This window comes from Melospiza melodia, chromosome 2, assembly GCF_035770615.1.
Source record: "Melospiza melodia melodia isolate bMelMel2 chromosome 2, bMelMel2.pri, whole genome shotgun sequence".
Lineage (NCBI taxonomy): Eukaryota > Metazoa > Chordata > Aves > Passeriformes > Passerellidae > Melospiza > Melospiza melodia.
The window spans coordinates 139,770,858-139,784,413 of NC_086195.1; the positions used below are offsets into that span (position 1 = coordinate 139,770,858).

The window sequence follows — 13,556 nt, forward strand, 5'->3', positions numbered from 1 at the left end:
GCCAAATCAGGTTTAGGACACAAAAAGGGAACATGTGAGCTCTGTGAAGGACAGTCAATTTGAGAATAAGAAAAATGCAATTTTTAAATTTTTTTTTTTTTTTTTTAGGTTTACTATCTTGCAAAATTACCCAGAAGGGTGAAGCTTGGCCTCTTCAGAGGAGTGAACAGTTTTAAACTGTGCAGTACTGAAGGAGCTGGAGGTGAGCAGGGATCTCTGATACTGAGGTGCTTCCAGGCTGGTAAGAGCACTTCCAGCCTCCCAGGAGAGCAGTTAGGTTGGGTGGAGATTCCATGGAAAGGAAGAGCTCAGAGGAAGGATTGAGGAAAAAGGGCTTGGAATGAAAATGTTATCACTGCCTATCAGTTTCTGCCCCATTTGGAAAGCAGGGTATTGATGAATTGGCTGAAGACCCACCCACCAAGGAAGTCAAATGAGGTGCCAGCCAAACAAGGTGATATTTCCCTGTAACACAAAGAGTTGCCTGTGCTGTTGATATTTATTCCCAAGAGGTGCCCTGGATTTCTGCTAGGCTGGGTTTCTGGAAAACACGTACAACAGTTAGATGAGGAATGTGCTCCAGAGCTTTCCCTTAGGGTATAAATAATGGATGCACAAGCTGTTACATTTTAAACCCCATGAGAATATTAAGGTGGTGTCTGGCATCACAGCTGGAAAGAAAATAATCTGCCTGTGTTTTTGCAGGCTTGCTTTGTCACAGCTCAGCATGGCACAGAGTGACTTCTCCTGTGGCCTCTTTCACCTGCAGATGTGATGAGGTGTCCAGGGAGCGGCAGAGAAACTGGTGGCACAGGGATCTGGGTGAGGACCAGCATCCATGGAGCCCTGGGATGAGCAGAGCACCCCCCAGGCTTGTGGAGCTCAGGGATGCAGTGAGCAACAGCCCTGAGATATGACTCAGCTTGTGCAACTTCTTTAAAATGCATGGTTGGGAAAGCATGCATGATGAAACCGCTGTGGTCCTTAGGGGCCACAGTCACCCCACAGCTCCTGGCTGTTCTTGGCCACGGGAAGCACAGCTCCCCTGGAGTGACTGTCACCTTTGTGCCTCTCAGTGATGCTCCAGACAGGTTCAGTGCCAGCTGGAATGGTTGGTACCGTGCCTCCAAAGGCACTTGGACAAGCTTGCTGCTCTGCAGGGTGAGTGTTGGGCAGCGCCAGGCTCGGGGCAGCCCCGTGAGGAGCGGCTGAGGGGATGTTCAGCCTGGAGAAAAGCAGGCTCAGGAATGACCTTATTACCCTCTACAACCATCTGAAAGGGGCCAGGTGGGGTTTGGCCTTTTCAGCCACAGGACAAGGAGGGCAGGGCCTCAAGCTGCACCAGGGGAGGTTCAGGTTGGACATTTGGAGGAATTTCTTCACAGACAGGGTGATGAGACATTGGAATGGGCCACCCAGGGAGGTGCCGGAGAGGTGCTTAAGGAAAGGCGGGACGTGGCAGTCAGTGCCGTGGTGAAGTTGCTATGGTGGCGTTGGGTCCTAGGTTGGGCTGGATGCTCTCACAGGTCTTTCCCAGCCTCGCTGACCCGGCGATCCTGTGATCCAGCGTTTCTGTGTCCCCCGGGATGCGCCGGCGGGAGCGGCCCCGCAGCGCCCGCGCCCTCCGCAGCACCGCCGGCCGGCCGCGGGGGGGCGCCAGCGGCGCGCCCGGCTGGGGGGCGGGACAGCGCGTTCCCTGCGTCCATAGGTCATCTGGGCTTGACTGATGGCTCGCTTGTCCAATCATCTTAGAGCAGCGGGGCAGGGCGCGGGCGGTGCGAGCGCGGCGCGGGGGGTGTGTGTGATTGACGGCAGCAGCGGCCAATGGGCGGGCGGGGCAGGGGGCGGGGGGCGGGCCCCAGGGCCGGGGGCGGACAATGAGGGCGCCGCGGGGAGGCGGCGGCGGCTGGAAGATGGCGGCGGGCGGAGGCAGCGCGGGGCGGCCCTGCGCGGCGTGGCTGCTGATCGCCGCCGCCGCCCTCACCGCCGGTGAGTCAGGGACCGAGGGAGGGCCGGCCGCCGCTTCGTCCTTCAGCGCCGCTGCCGGGGCCGAGGGCGGTTCCGCGGGCAGGGCACGGCTCGGCTCTGCCGCTCGCTGCCCACCCGGTTCGGAGCCGGGCTGGCGGCGGCCGAGGACTCTCGTCCTCACCGGGGAAGGGTCGGCGTGGGCAGGGCAGCGGTGCCGCGGTGCCGGGGCAGTGATGCGCGGCGGCCCCGTGTCAGCTCCACAGACTCCATGAGCTTGGGAAGGATCCCCGAGATGATGGAGCCCGGCCGGGAGCGGGCGCCGCCGTGGGTCCTTCCCCGGGGACGCGGGTGGCGTTTGCTGCGAGAGCCACGGCGTGACCGAGCCATGGGGACGCTGGCCTTGTGGTGAATGGCTTGGTTCGGTCAGCGGTGAGGAATTTGGGTGGAGGGGGATTGTGTCAGTCGGGTGATGCGCTCATGACTCGTAGAGGTGGAAAGTGCAGAATCGCTGAACGGGTCGGGTTGGAAGGGAGCACAGTGGGGTCATCTGGTCCAGCCTCCCTGCTCGGGCAGGGTCATCTCGGAGCACATGGCACAGGACTGCATCCAGATGGTTCTGGAATATTTCCAGTGAGTACAAGGCTGTGGAGCAGTAGGAATTGCAAGAGTGATGCTTCATTCCTCTGGGGCTTATGTTCTCAAAGGGTTCCATGCATCACTTGGACTCGACAAGTTACATGCATTTCCTATGCTAGCACACCGTGTGTGCATGCTGGGCATGGACAGTGAGGGAATATCCAGTATTATATGCCCCAAATGATGGATATATATCCAATGATGGATATTTTGGGTTGGCAGCACTTTCTTAGTGGATAGAACTTTGTGAAGTACCTCAGTAGGAGACATTAAGAAACCTGATGCCTCCTCAGTTCATTTGTCCAGAAAACTGTGTAAAACCATAAGTCTGTCTGGAAAGAGGTTTATTAAGAAACTGTGCTTAGTAAGGAGCTTAAAATTTATTTCATAGAATTTTAGAATGGTTTGGGTTGGAACAAATCTTGAAGATAATCTTGCTCCAATCTCATTGCCATGGGCAGGGACATTGTCTACTAGACCAGCTTGCTCAGAGCCCCATCCAGCCTAACCCTGAACACTTGCAGGGATGGAGCATCCAGAAGCTCCCTGGTCAGCCTGTTCCAGTGCTTCCCTGCCCTTACAGCAAAGAACTTCCTCCTGATATCTAATCCCTATTCTTATTCCTCTTCCTAAATCTATTCCCAAAGGGCATTGTTTGCATTTGTTTAAGATGAGTGCATTTTGCAATAAAGAGGTAGAGATTGCTAAGGCTTCCTGTGTATCTTCAGACAGACTTATCATTCAGGATTAAGTAGGTAGATGTGAAATATGCATATATTACAGTAAAACTGAGATCTTTGGCAATATGTATGGAGGCAAGAGGAGAAGGAAGCATATTTTCCCCTGACCACAACAAAAGGTACAGCAACAGTAATGCTGTGGGTAGATGGGAGTATTAGATTATTGTAGAAGGTCTGAATTTAGTGCTGTGTTGGCTTCTTCCCTCCTTGCACATCCTTACTCCTCCTGTCTGCTGTGGAAAACAAGGTTTACATCTTTACATGGGAATAAGTGATCAGAGTGCAGGCTCTTCACCTCTTATGCATTCCCAGAGGAGTTTGGTGATGGAAGGAAAAGATGACCTTCCTCTGAGTTTGGGGTGCTAAGGAGTCCTGGGTAACCAGTGCTGTGCATTTCTTCTTGCCTGTGTCATTCAGGCCCCTGATGTTTTTTCAAGGGCCCTCTTCCCATTCCCTTTCCTCATGCTGGATTTTCCCCTCGTGAGAGGTTCAGAGATCAAGACCTGCCTTTTTGGCAGGGCCAGGAGTGGTGTTTGCAGAGGGCTGTGCTGCTCCCTGGCTCGGGTGTGGTGTGTGATATGCTGCACACGTGGCTGCTGTGCTCCCTCTTCATCTGCTCCTGTGGCCAGGAGCCTGCAGTGAGACAGGAATACTGCTCAGGGTGCTCTGCTCTGCAGGCCCCATTAAACACCACAGCCTGCTCTGCCAAGCCTGCTTGCTTCACAGCTAGGCACAGCTAACACAGCTGTAGGATTATTTTCATGTGTGCCCCTGCATGTGTGGGTTAGGAGTTGATCTTGCTTCTTTATGCTCAGTCATCTGAAAACCCCAATCCTTCAAGAGTGAAGGATCATTGTCAGATGTGCTGTCTGTGATTCTGGGGACATTTTGTAGCATAAGTTGTTAATCTAGGTATAATCTCTTCTGTGCATGAGTGAGCCTGGAGCAAACAGCCAAGAGTATCAAGAAAATGGAGTATTTTGCAATTGTGCATTTGTAAGCCATGTAATTATGACCTAAAGTGGTATCCTGCCTGTGTCTGACTTGAGGGTGGTGCCTCATTACTCCTGAGAGTCTCAAAAAATGTCTAGATATTACTGGAAAGAATAATTATGATATTTTTATGATTCTTTTTGATACCAACAAAGCTTGATCATTTTTGAAATTAATTTTCTCCTACCACCCCTTTTATACACACTCATACAAGTGCACGTGGGCACATCCACACGGGTCAGTAACAAGCAGAGCATTGAGATGTTAAACAGCTCAAGTGCCTGTTACTGCTTGGAGCTCATTTCAGTTGCTGCTTGAAATGTTTCCTGAAAATAACAGTGTAAGTCAGGGTTGCAATGCTCACTTGGTGCCTGTGCCAGCTTCAGGCAGAGTTCCTGTAGTCACCCCCGTCAGAAGCTGTTAGTCCTTTTAAGCTCAGCCCACTGATGCTGCAGGTGGGAAAAGTGCCTTGCCTGCTCTGCTCAGTGGGTTCTGCAAAGGCAAAAGCTGCAGAAACTCTCAGCTCACCTTGCTGGCAGCAGCAGCAGCAAAAAGTTCTTGAATATGTTGAAAAGTCTGTACCTTAATGTTTGGGTGATAAAATGAGGTAAGATAGACAGATGCTCCTTGGCCCCAGCTACCCAGCAGACTGGCTCTGACAATTAATTGTGGAACTAATAGCATAGCTGTGTTGCTTGTTTAATGCAATTAATTAGAATGAATTGTATGAAACAGCAATTCCACTGCCTGTCTGTGGACCCATCTTGTCCTGACTAGTGCTGGATATCCTGTGTCCCATACAGACTTGAGATGGAAGACCAAAAAAATGAAACCTGTTGTTGTCCTGTGCTGTTTGTCTCGAAAGATTTTAGTCTGAGTAGTTTCTAAAGGCTTACTGTTGTTCTGGAGAAGTGACCTATAGATCATCATCAGGTCATCTATCCAGAACTTCTTATTAGCCCCTGTAGTGGGAGTTCTCCAAGTGTGCTGTGATGTGGTTTCATCATGTATGGCATACATTAATATACCTGCATGTAGATAACAAAATAAACAGCCTGGTATGCAAGAAAATACATTTTTGAACTATTGAATGCTAACTCAGGATATCCTAGGAATACATCAGAAAGCTGGAAGCTCTGTGTGTGAAAACATTAACATCCTTATGGCATCTATCCTTTTGTTTTCTGTTTTGTTTTGTTGTGTGTGGTTTGTTTGTCTGTATTATTTCAGTGGTCTGGGTTAGTGGCACCCCACAAGAAGTGATTAGCACCATGGAGAGGATGTGGATGTCTTGTGTGAGAGAAGGCTGTGCCAGGAGAGGACCAGAAGTTTTGAACTGGCTTTATTGCCAGCAAAGGGACTTGGGGAGCTCTAACTGCAGTGATTCACTGTTATCTCCAACAGCAGTCATGTGGAAAAGCAAGTGTTCACTCAGATTAGGGTTTAACAGTAAGCAGTACCCACAGCACAGATGATGTGGCAATGCATCCTAAGGCAGGATAAACACCAGTACTTTTTGCTGAGCAGGTTGAAAGAAAGTTTTTGCCTCACAATCTCTTTTATCTTTAAAGGGCTGTTCTGTTACTTGTCCCGAATAAGCTTTTTTTTTTTTTTTTTAATGGAAAATGTTTATATCAAATAAATGTATTGGTACTAATCTGGGACAGAATTAATTTTGGATGGTGCTAAGTTTTGGACATCTGGTGAAAAGAGCCTCCATAACAATGTTTTGCATTGGTTGCTTGTTTTGCATTGGCTTGCACACCCCAAGGCCTCTTTTGTTTGTCACCCCTCCCTGCCAGCAGATGGGCTGGGGGGCACCACAGCAGTCATGGTCAGCAATTAAAGCTGGGAGAAGGAGGAAGGGGCTGTTTGGAATTACAGCATTTGTCTTCCCAGTCACTGTTGTGCCTGACAGAGCCCTTCTTTCCTGGAGGTGGTGACCACCTGCCTGCTGCTGGAAGCTGATGGGTGATGGCTTGTTCTTTCCCTGTTACAGTTTTTATCTCAGCCCTCAAGTTTTTCACTTTCACACTTCCAGTTCCCTCCCTGGTCTGGCTGGGGGTGTGAGTGAGGGGCTGTGCAGGGCTGAGCTGCCTGCTGGGGTTAGCCCACAGTCCTTGAACATTGTTCCCTTTGGCTGCTGTGCCTCAGCTCCTGCATTTTTATGGATCTGTTGAGTTGGCACTTTCCACTTGGTGCTGCTGCTGGATTTTGGCTTAAAGTGCATGAGGAGAGCTGGAAAGCTGTGGTTGTTCTTGTGAGCTCCCTTTCCTCCAGCCCTGCAGAGAAAGATGCTTTGTGGTACATCTACTGATGCTTTACATACTGGTGTTAAGGGGCATGAAGGGAGCTTGCCTGGAAACACTGGTTGTACCCTACCTGTTGTGTTTCAGAGCAGATGGAGATCCTGATCCTTAAGGGAGGGTTAAACTCTGGGCAGTGTAGCAGTTGCCAGTGCTTGGTGGTGCTTTCAGTTCAGGAGGTGGAGGTAAATCAGGGCAGGTCATCTCCAGGAGGGTGAAATGGCCATTGCTGGAGGCATTTACTGTTGGCTGCAAGCCACCTGTTATTCAGTAACTTGTTTTTGTAATGTGGGCAAGTGAAAGGTGGTGAACAACCCACTTGGCAGTAAATTCCATAAAGCTGCATGTGCAGCAGGAGTTTTGAAATCTGACTGGTGTCTGTGTCTGGAGGTGTTCAGATCAAGGTCTGGCAGGGTGGAAGGCACTGCTCCAATCCAGGAGATGGCTGTAGAAATCACCACACGTGTAAACTGGGAAAGTGATGTAGTGTGCTATGAGGAGGGCCATAAATTCTTCACAAAGGAAATGTTCCTGGGGAAAACCAGCTGAATAGGCTCCTACTTGGTGCTTCCTAACCCTCCTCAGTTGTACAAAAGAGTGTACAGTGGACTGGGCTAGGGTGTTGGTCTGGTTTGAGAGAAAACAATGGTGAAAGGGCTGTTTTGAACACAGATGAGTTCCTGATCAGATTCATCTCATTCTGACTGTGCTTGTGAGCTATTTAAATTGGCACCACCACTGACAAATTCTTGTGGAACAATGCTTTGAAATATTTAGCATGGGCTTTTCCTTCTGGTTTTGTGGTTGTGCTGCTGCAGGTTATAGCTGGTTATGAGTTTGCTCAGCAGTTCAGTAGCAAGTAAGTGTGAGATTGCTGCAGGCTTGGTGCCAGAGCTGGCTGCAGATGTTCAGCAGTCCATGGATCAGTAAGGAATCTGGTCCTCCAAGGGCTTTGGATTGGCTTGAACTGCTGAAGTAAGCTCTAGTCACACCAGAACAGATTGGCTGCATGAATACTCTGTCAGCTGAGGAGGGTGAGCACTTCAGTGATGTAATTTCATTTTTCTTACTGCTCAGTTAAATGGTAGCATTTTATTTAAGAGGTTTTAATTGAGTCTCTCTCTGTATACAGGAAAAAAAATTGTGCTCACTTGGCAAGAGATGGGCATGATTCTGGTTCAGGAATGATGGCAGGTGGGAGTGAATGCTCATGGAATGCTAATGATACCTTGGATGGTGCAAAGTGCAGCTTTTGCAGATGTTTCTTGCTGTGTATAGACTGAGCTGGTTGCAGCTTTGTGAATTGGTTACTGTAAAAGGGTCAGGAAAAGGGCAGCTCCCTATGTCTGATATGTAGGCTTTGCACTGTGTGTCCCCATGAACATACAGTGTATCCACATCCCTTGTGTATCCACTGCCTGCTTTGTTTTGGAAATTGGTAGTTCCCATGCTGCTAATGATGGATTTTGTGGAAAAGATGCTGCATGCCATCAGCAGTTGGCAACATGACTGGTGTTTTTCACATAATTTCACTTGAGATGGTATTAATAACCCAAAAAAGAAAAAAGCCTGCAGGGAAGCTTTTGTCCAAGCCAGCAATATGTCAGTCTCTACTGTCCATCCATGGATTTGGGTTTTGCTGTTGTTTGGTTGTGGTTTTTTAGTCTACAACTTCTGATCCTTAATACTCTCATTTTCTTAGTAGTTGTGACAGTTTTAGTGGATTGCTATAGCAATTTTAGGAAATGCTTGTGGTGGTGGGATGCTTTTTTTATTCTCTCTGCCATGTGTTGAGATGTTTACCCAGTTCCTCTCAGATCTTTAGCTAAGTAAGCTTCATTCCCTATTTGTGGGGAAAAATCTGGTGTATTTCAAGGAGACTTTTCTGTCTTTTCTGGCTTTCTGTAATCTGTGTTCCTATTTTCTGACATCTTACTTGTGTCCAGAAAATAATGTGCTATGTTTTTAAGTGGCTCTGTTGGTTTTGCAGGCTTAGAGGTAGAAGAGCTGCCATCAGCTGTTCCAGGTACCCTTTGCACTTTGAACAGCTTTACTTAACTTGCCCCCTTTGGGTTCTCCACTCTTTTGGTTTGGCTTTGTCAACAAGAACTGTTTACTTGCATTTGAGCTCTTGTAAACTTACTTGGGCATGGAAGGAAAACCACTTCAGGGCTGTTGAGCAGAAAAGTGCAGTGTGTGGTTTGGAAAGTACCTGAGCTGCTGGTTGGTGTCCCAGCCTGCAGCACAGGCAGGGAAGTGTTGCTGTGTGATCCCCAGGGAAAAGCACTGGAAGGAACCAGAAGTTACTTGCCTGGAGACTGAGTATCTGCCCAAACCTGACATGTGAGTGGTGCTGTAATAGGAGCATGGAGCTGTGCAGCTACACTGCTTGTTCATGGTTCTGAGCACCTTTACAAGCATCTCTGCTTTATGAGATGAGAGAGTTGAGAGAGTGATGTAGCAGTGAAATTATTTCCTCAGGACTGAACAAGAAATCTGTTGCCTGGCAAGGGAGCTCAGGCAATTTTTGCTGTTTCTCATTGTTCTAATCTCTGGTTCAAGCATGGGCTTTGAAGGTAAATCTCAGCAGTTTTTTTTGCCTCTCCCTGGCAGAACAATGAGCAGCTCTGCGTCATATGGAGGAGAACACGCCAAGAGCTGACCCTGAGGTGTGGGAGGAGAAGGAAGTACCAAAGTTTGGTGGCTCTGGAGATTTAAGTCCTCTCAGAGTAGGTGCATGGAGGTATGGAGGGCTGAGATACATAGATGTTATTGTCTGCTTTGACAGCTTAGCCACAGCCTGCTCAAGACTTCTCAGTGAAACTGCTTTCCTTTCACTTGGGGTGACAAGATGCTATTTTTTCCCTCATTGTTGAGTCAGGCAGTGCTTTGCTGCATGTGCAAAGAGGCCAGGAGAAAGTGAATGTTTCTTTAGCAGATGCTTGTCTCTGCTTGGGGGATGGAGGTTTCCAGGAGCATGGTGACAGGAGGTGGTAGGTGTTCATGGGCTGGGTGTCACAGCTGTGCTTTCTGGTTCCTGGAGCTGCAGGAATGTGTTACTGGAGACAGGAAGCTCTCTTTCCTCCAGCAGCCTGGGTTACTTGAGAAGGTTGGCAACCTGGGAAGATGCTGTGGCAGCAGCTAAAAGCTGTTCTGGTGAATTGGCATTTGAGAGTGAAATTTAACTCTTCTGTCCTCCTTCGAGGCAATGGAATTTAGTTTTTGTTGCTTTGAAACTTAGATGTCAGATTTGGTTGGTGTGACTCTGTCTAGTCACGGTTTCTGTAGCTGTTTTCCTTTGTGTCCTGTGTAAATGTAGGGAGTGCAGACATGGAGGTTGTGGTGACAGGGGGCTGCAGGGACAATCTCCATGAGGAGGGGCTGGACACATGTGGCCTCTCAATACCTGTGTGTTGTTGTCCTTGTCAAGTACACCATGGTTTGCTCCTGGGTGGAAGGCATGGGTTCTGCTTTTCTGTCAAGGCTAAATGATGTGAAGGAACTCTTTGTGTGGAAATTCTATCCAGCATCTGGGTGCTTTAACAGATCTTGTGCAGTTTCACAGGAACAATTTTGGCATGTGTACCAAGGCAGGAAAGCCAAGGCTTCTCCACCAGGTGTTTTATCCACAGTGAAGAAATGGTCTGGGGGGACATAAGTGCCTGTGGTTGCAGTCGGGGGCTGTATTTTGTTCTGGCTTTCTGGGGTGTTTTGTAGGGGTCTGGCTGCTGTTCTTTCGTGCTGACTGTACAGGGCAGCTGCTTTGTGGGGGAAAGGACTAAATGCCATGCAACCCTAGCTGAGAAGGCTGTCAACAGGAGGTGTTTCACAAGACACTTGATATTGAGTAAGAGTATTTGTTAATGAAAGCACCGATTCTCAAGTGTGTACTGTTTTTGTGACTTTAGGCCCTCAGTTATTAGAAAAAACCACATTCTCTTTTCTGATGAAACTTCTGGGCTGCTGGGGAGACCGGAGTGAAGATAATGAAACCCTGAATTTTCTGTCCTGTTGTCAAGACCTTGCCTCCATAAGCGACTTCATTTATAAATTGTATACATGGCTGTACTACCAGGTGCCTTTAAGATAAACAAAGCAAGTTGCTTGTATTAATTAATAAACTGATGATTGGCCATTTCAAAAAGAGGGGAGTAACACTCTTGCTGGAGTAGGATGGGAATGGTAGCAGCCATAAGCATCCTGTATTTAGCAGTGTGAGGAGAGTTTCCATGTGGGCTGTGTTTGTGCTGATGGAAATAACATGCCTGTGATTACAGGGTTAGCTGTTTGTGTTCTTGGTTTGTTAGGTCTCTTAGTGATCAAATTGAGTTGAATGCAGGGGAATTGAGTTTATTTTGGTGTGTTCACAGTATTAATTAAAAGAATGTTTTCATTAGATCCACGATCTCAGTAGAAACAGTGGTCTGCAAAGAAGTTTTAATTATCTACCTGTAAATTAGTGTAAAACTTTGGTGCACAGAAGAATTTCTTTGTGATATGCTACCAAACCAAATGGTCAACCATATTTCTAAAAAAAAATGTAGAATAAAAACAATTCTTGCCCAAAATATTACCAAAAAAAAAAAAATCACGGAGGCAAGGGCTAGCAACCAGGGAGTACAAGTAAAAGTAGGACAAGATGAGTTCAGTTTTAAAAGGTGTTGATCTCCAAGCACTGGCAGCTTAGGCACTGTTGGATTCATACAGATGCAGTTACCACTTGCTTTGGAGGGCTCAAAGGAAGTGAAAGGATTTTGCAGGTTTTGAGCAGATCCTCCCAAGCCTGAGGGACAGCGTTTAGGAGGAGGTGCCACAGTTTGGCTTTGAAAAGTTTTGGATGAGACCAATACTGTAATGTGGTTTGGGACAAGAGTCTGTTCCTACTGAAACAGGGATGTGTGCTTGGTGTCATTCCCACTAGCAGAGATCTTGCATGTGTGATGTCACCCTTGGAGCAGCTTGGTTACCAGGAGCTGCAGCACTCACTGCTCTGTCACTGTCTGTTGGGGCACCCAAGGCAGAGCATTTTGGATCTGATTACCATAAGAGATCTGATAATCAGGATGCCTTGGCAAGAACAGAGCTTTGAAGGCTGAATCAAGACTGGCTGACAGGAAAGAAGATTGAATCAACTTCTGCAAGCAAGAGATGTTGCAAAATGTATAAGTTTGTTTATGTGATGATCAAGCCAATCATTGTAGTAAATCATTACTAGCCTTTCTAGCATAGTATATAAGCATATGTAGTCCACAATAAATTTGGATTTTGATCACCAGTCAGTCTTTCTCATCATGACCAATAACTGTCCATCTGTCCAGAGCAAAAAGGACATCACAATAATGAAGGCCAAGGTACAAACTGGAGGTTTTAGTCTGGTGTCAGCTGAACAGGTGACTGGAAACTCTGTCAGACTCTGCCTTGAGCTGGGAAGAGTTCAAAGTCAGAGGTGCTGCACAGGTGTTGAATTGGAGAGACACATGGCAGGTCTGTTGTGGTAAAAGCAGTTGTGGAGGGCTCTGAGCTCTGCTTTAGTCCCATTTAGTGTGAGCTGACAACTTAGCATTGACAGAGATGTCAGACTGAGGCTGTTCTTAGAGCAAAAGGAGACAGATCCTGAGCAGAGACACAGATCTGAGCAGTCAGTGCAGGGATGGGAGCTTGAACTTGTGCAGATGAGATCTCTGAGGCAAGATACTGAGGAAAGAGAGACCTGAGAGTAGAGAGAGCATTGGTGAAGAATGAAGATATGTGATGGAAAAATAAGAAAATATCATTAAGTTAGTAAGAATGTGAGTGTCTTATCCTATTTCAAGAGCAGGAGGATTGTCTGGAAAGGAAGATGTGGATGGAAAGTTTTAATTGCAGTGTGGGGGTTGAAAAGGGAGCTGGAGAAAGTTATTATACTTGGAGTAAAACTGCTTGAACAACACTAGAGATTTAAAAGAAATGGCTGAAGAGGCACAGAGTGGTTTTTTCCAAATTATTTTGATGATAGGTGAGAAAATGAGAACCATTTTTCTGCTGAAAAGAATAAAAGCAGCTAAAGGCTAAATGAGATGTTCAGAAGGAAATACTGGAGCTGTGGGCAGTTGGACAGGATGATGGGATCAAGGAGGATGCATGGGAGAAGAGCAAATATTTATTTTTGCCCTGTGTACCTTGCTGACCTTCCCTTCCTAAAGCACTCTTCTCTCTCAGACAGTTTCCTGTGATCATTTTTTCCTCTTGAGAGGAACTAAGGCTGAGTAAGCTTGAGGAATTGAGCAGTAGCTAAGTGTGACTGAAATATGACTCAAAATTCAACTTTCTCCAACTGGAATATTCATATGGGTGTAGGAGCTGGAAGGTGGATGTAATCCTGGGAAATGTGGAAAGAGGAGGAAAAGAGCTAGAGCTGGAGATGATCCATGTGGATTTTATTATGACGGAGGAGGCCAAAGAGTTCAAGGCAGTGGGAACAGCCACCATATCAGTAAAAGTATGTGATCAGAGGGCTGAGGGTGAACAACTGGTAAATCTTGTGGTGTCTCTGCCAAATAGTCAGGTTATGATTTAAGGAGCCTGTGTCTCATGCTGTAAGGCAGCAGAAGCAGGAAAACAATTTTTGAAGCCGTGAAAGAGGCAGAGGGGAGAAATCAGCAAAGAAGAACATTGAATTGAGCCAGCAATAGGACAGATGAAAATTAAACTTGATAACTTGATAGAAATTTCTGTGCAGGATTACATAGTTCCTTCCTTCCCAGACTAGGGATGAAGTAGGGAGAAGTAAATCCTTTCTTTTTTTTTTTTTTTTTTTTTTTTTGCTTCACTACAGTTCTAGTGAGAACAGTGACTTCTTTAGATTAGGCAGATCTGTGCTACCCACTGCCTGTGTGTGGCAAGGAGTTCTCTGTACCATGTACAAGCAGACAGT

The 13,556-nt window shown here is 47.2% G+C and overlaps 1 protein-coding gene across 3 annotated transcripts in view; it reads left to right on the forward strand.

Annotated features, from left to right (window-relative positions):
* The window catches only part of MPZL1 (myelin protein zero like 1), a 39,723-nt gene that overhangs the window by 2,443 nt on the left and 23,724 nt on the right, over nt 1-13,556 (forward strand). For all 3 annotated transcript variants that reach the window (XM_063150180.1, XM_063150179.1, XM_063150182.1), the window contains exon 2: nt 109-202. In XM_063150180.1, the coding sequence (XP_063006250.1) occupies nt 109-202 (94 nt within the window). The remainder of the gene's footprint in view (nt 1-108; nt 203-13,556) is intronic.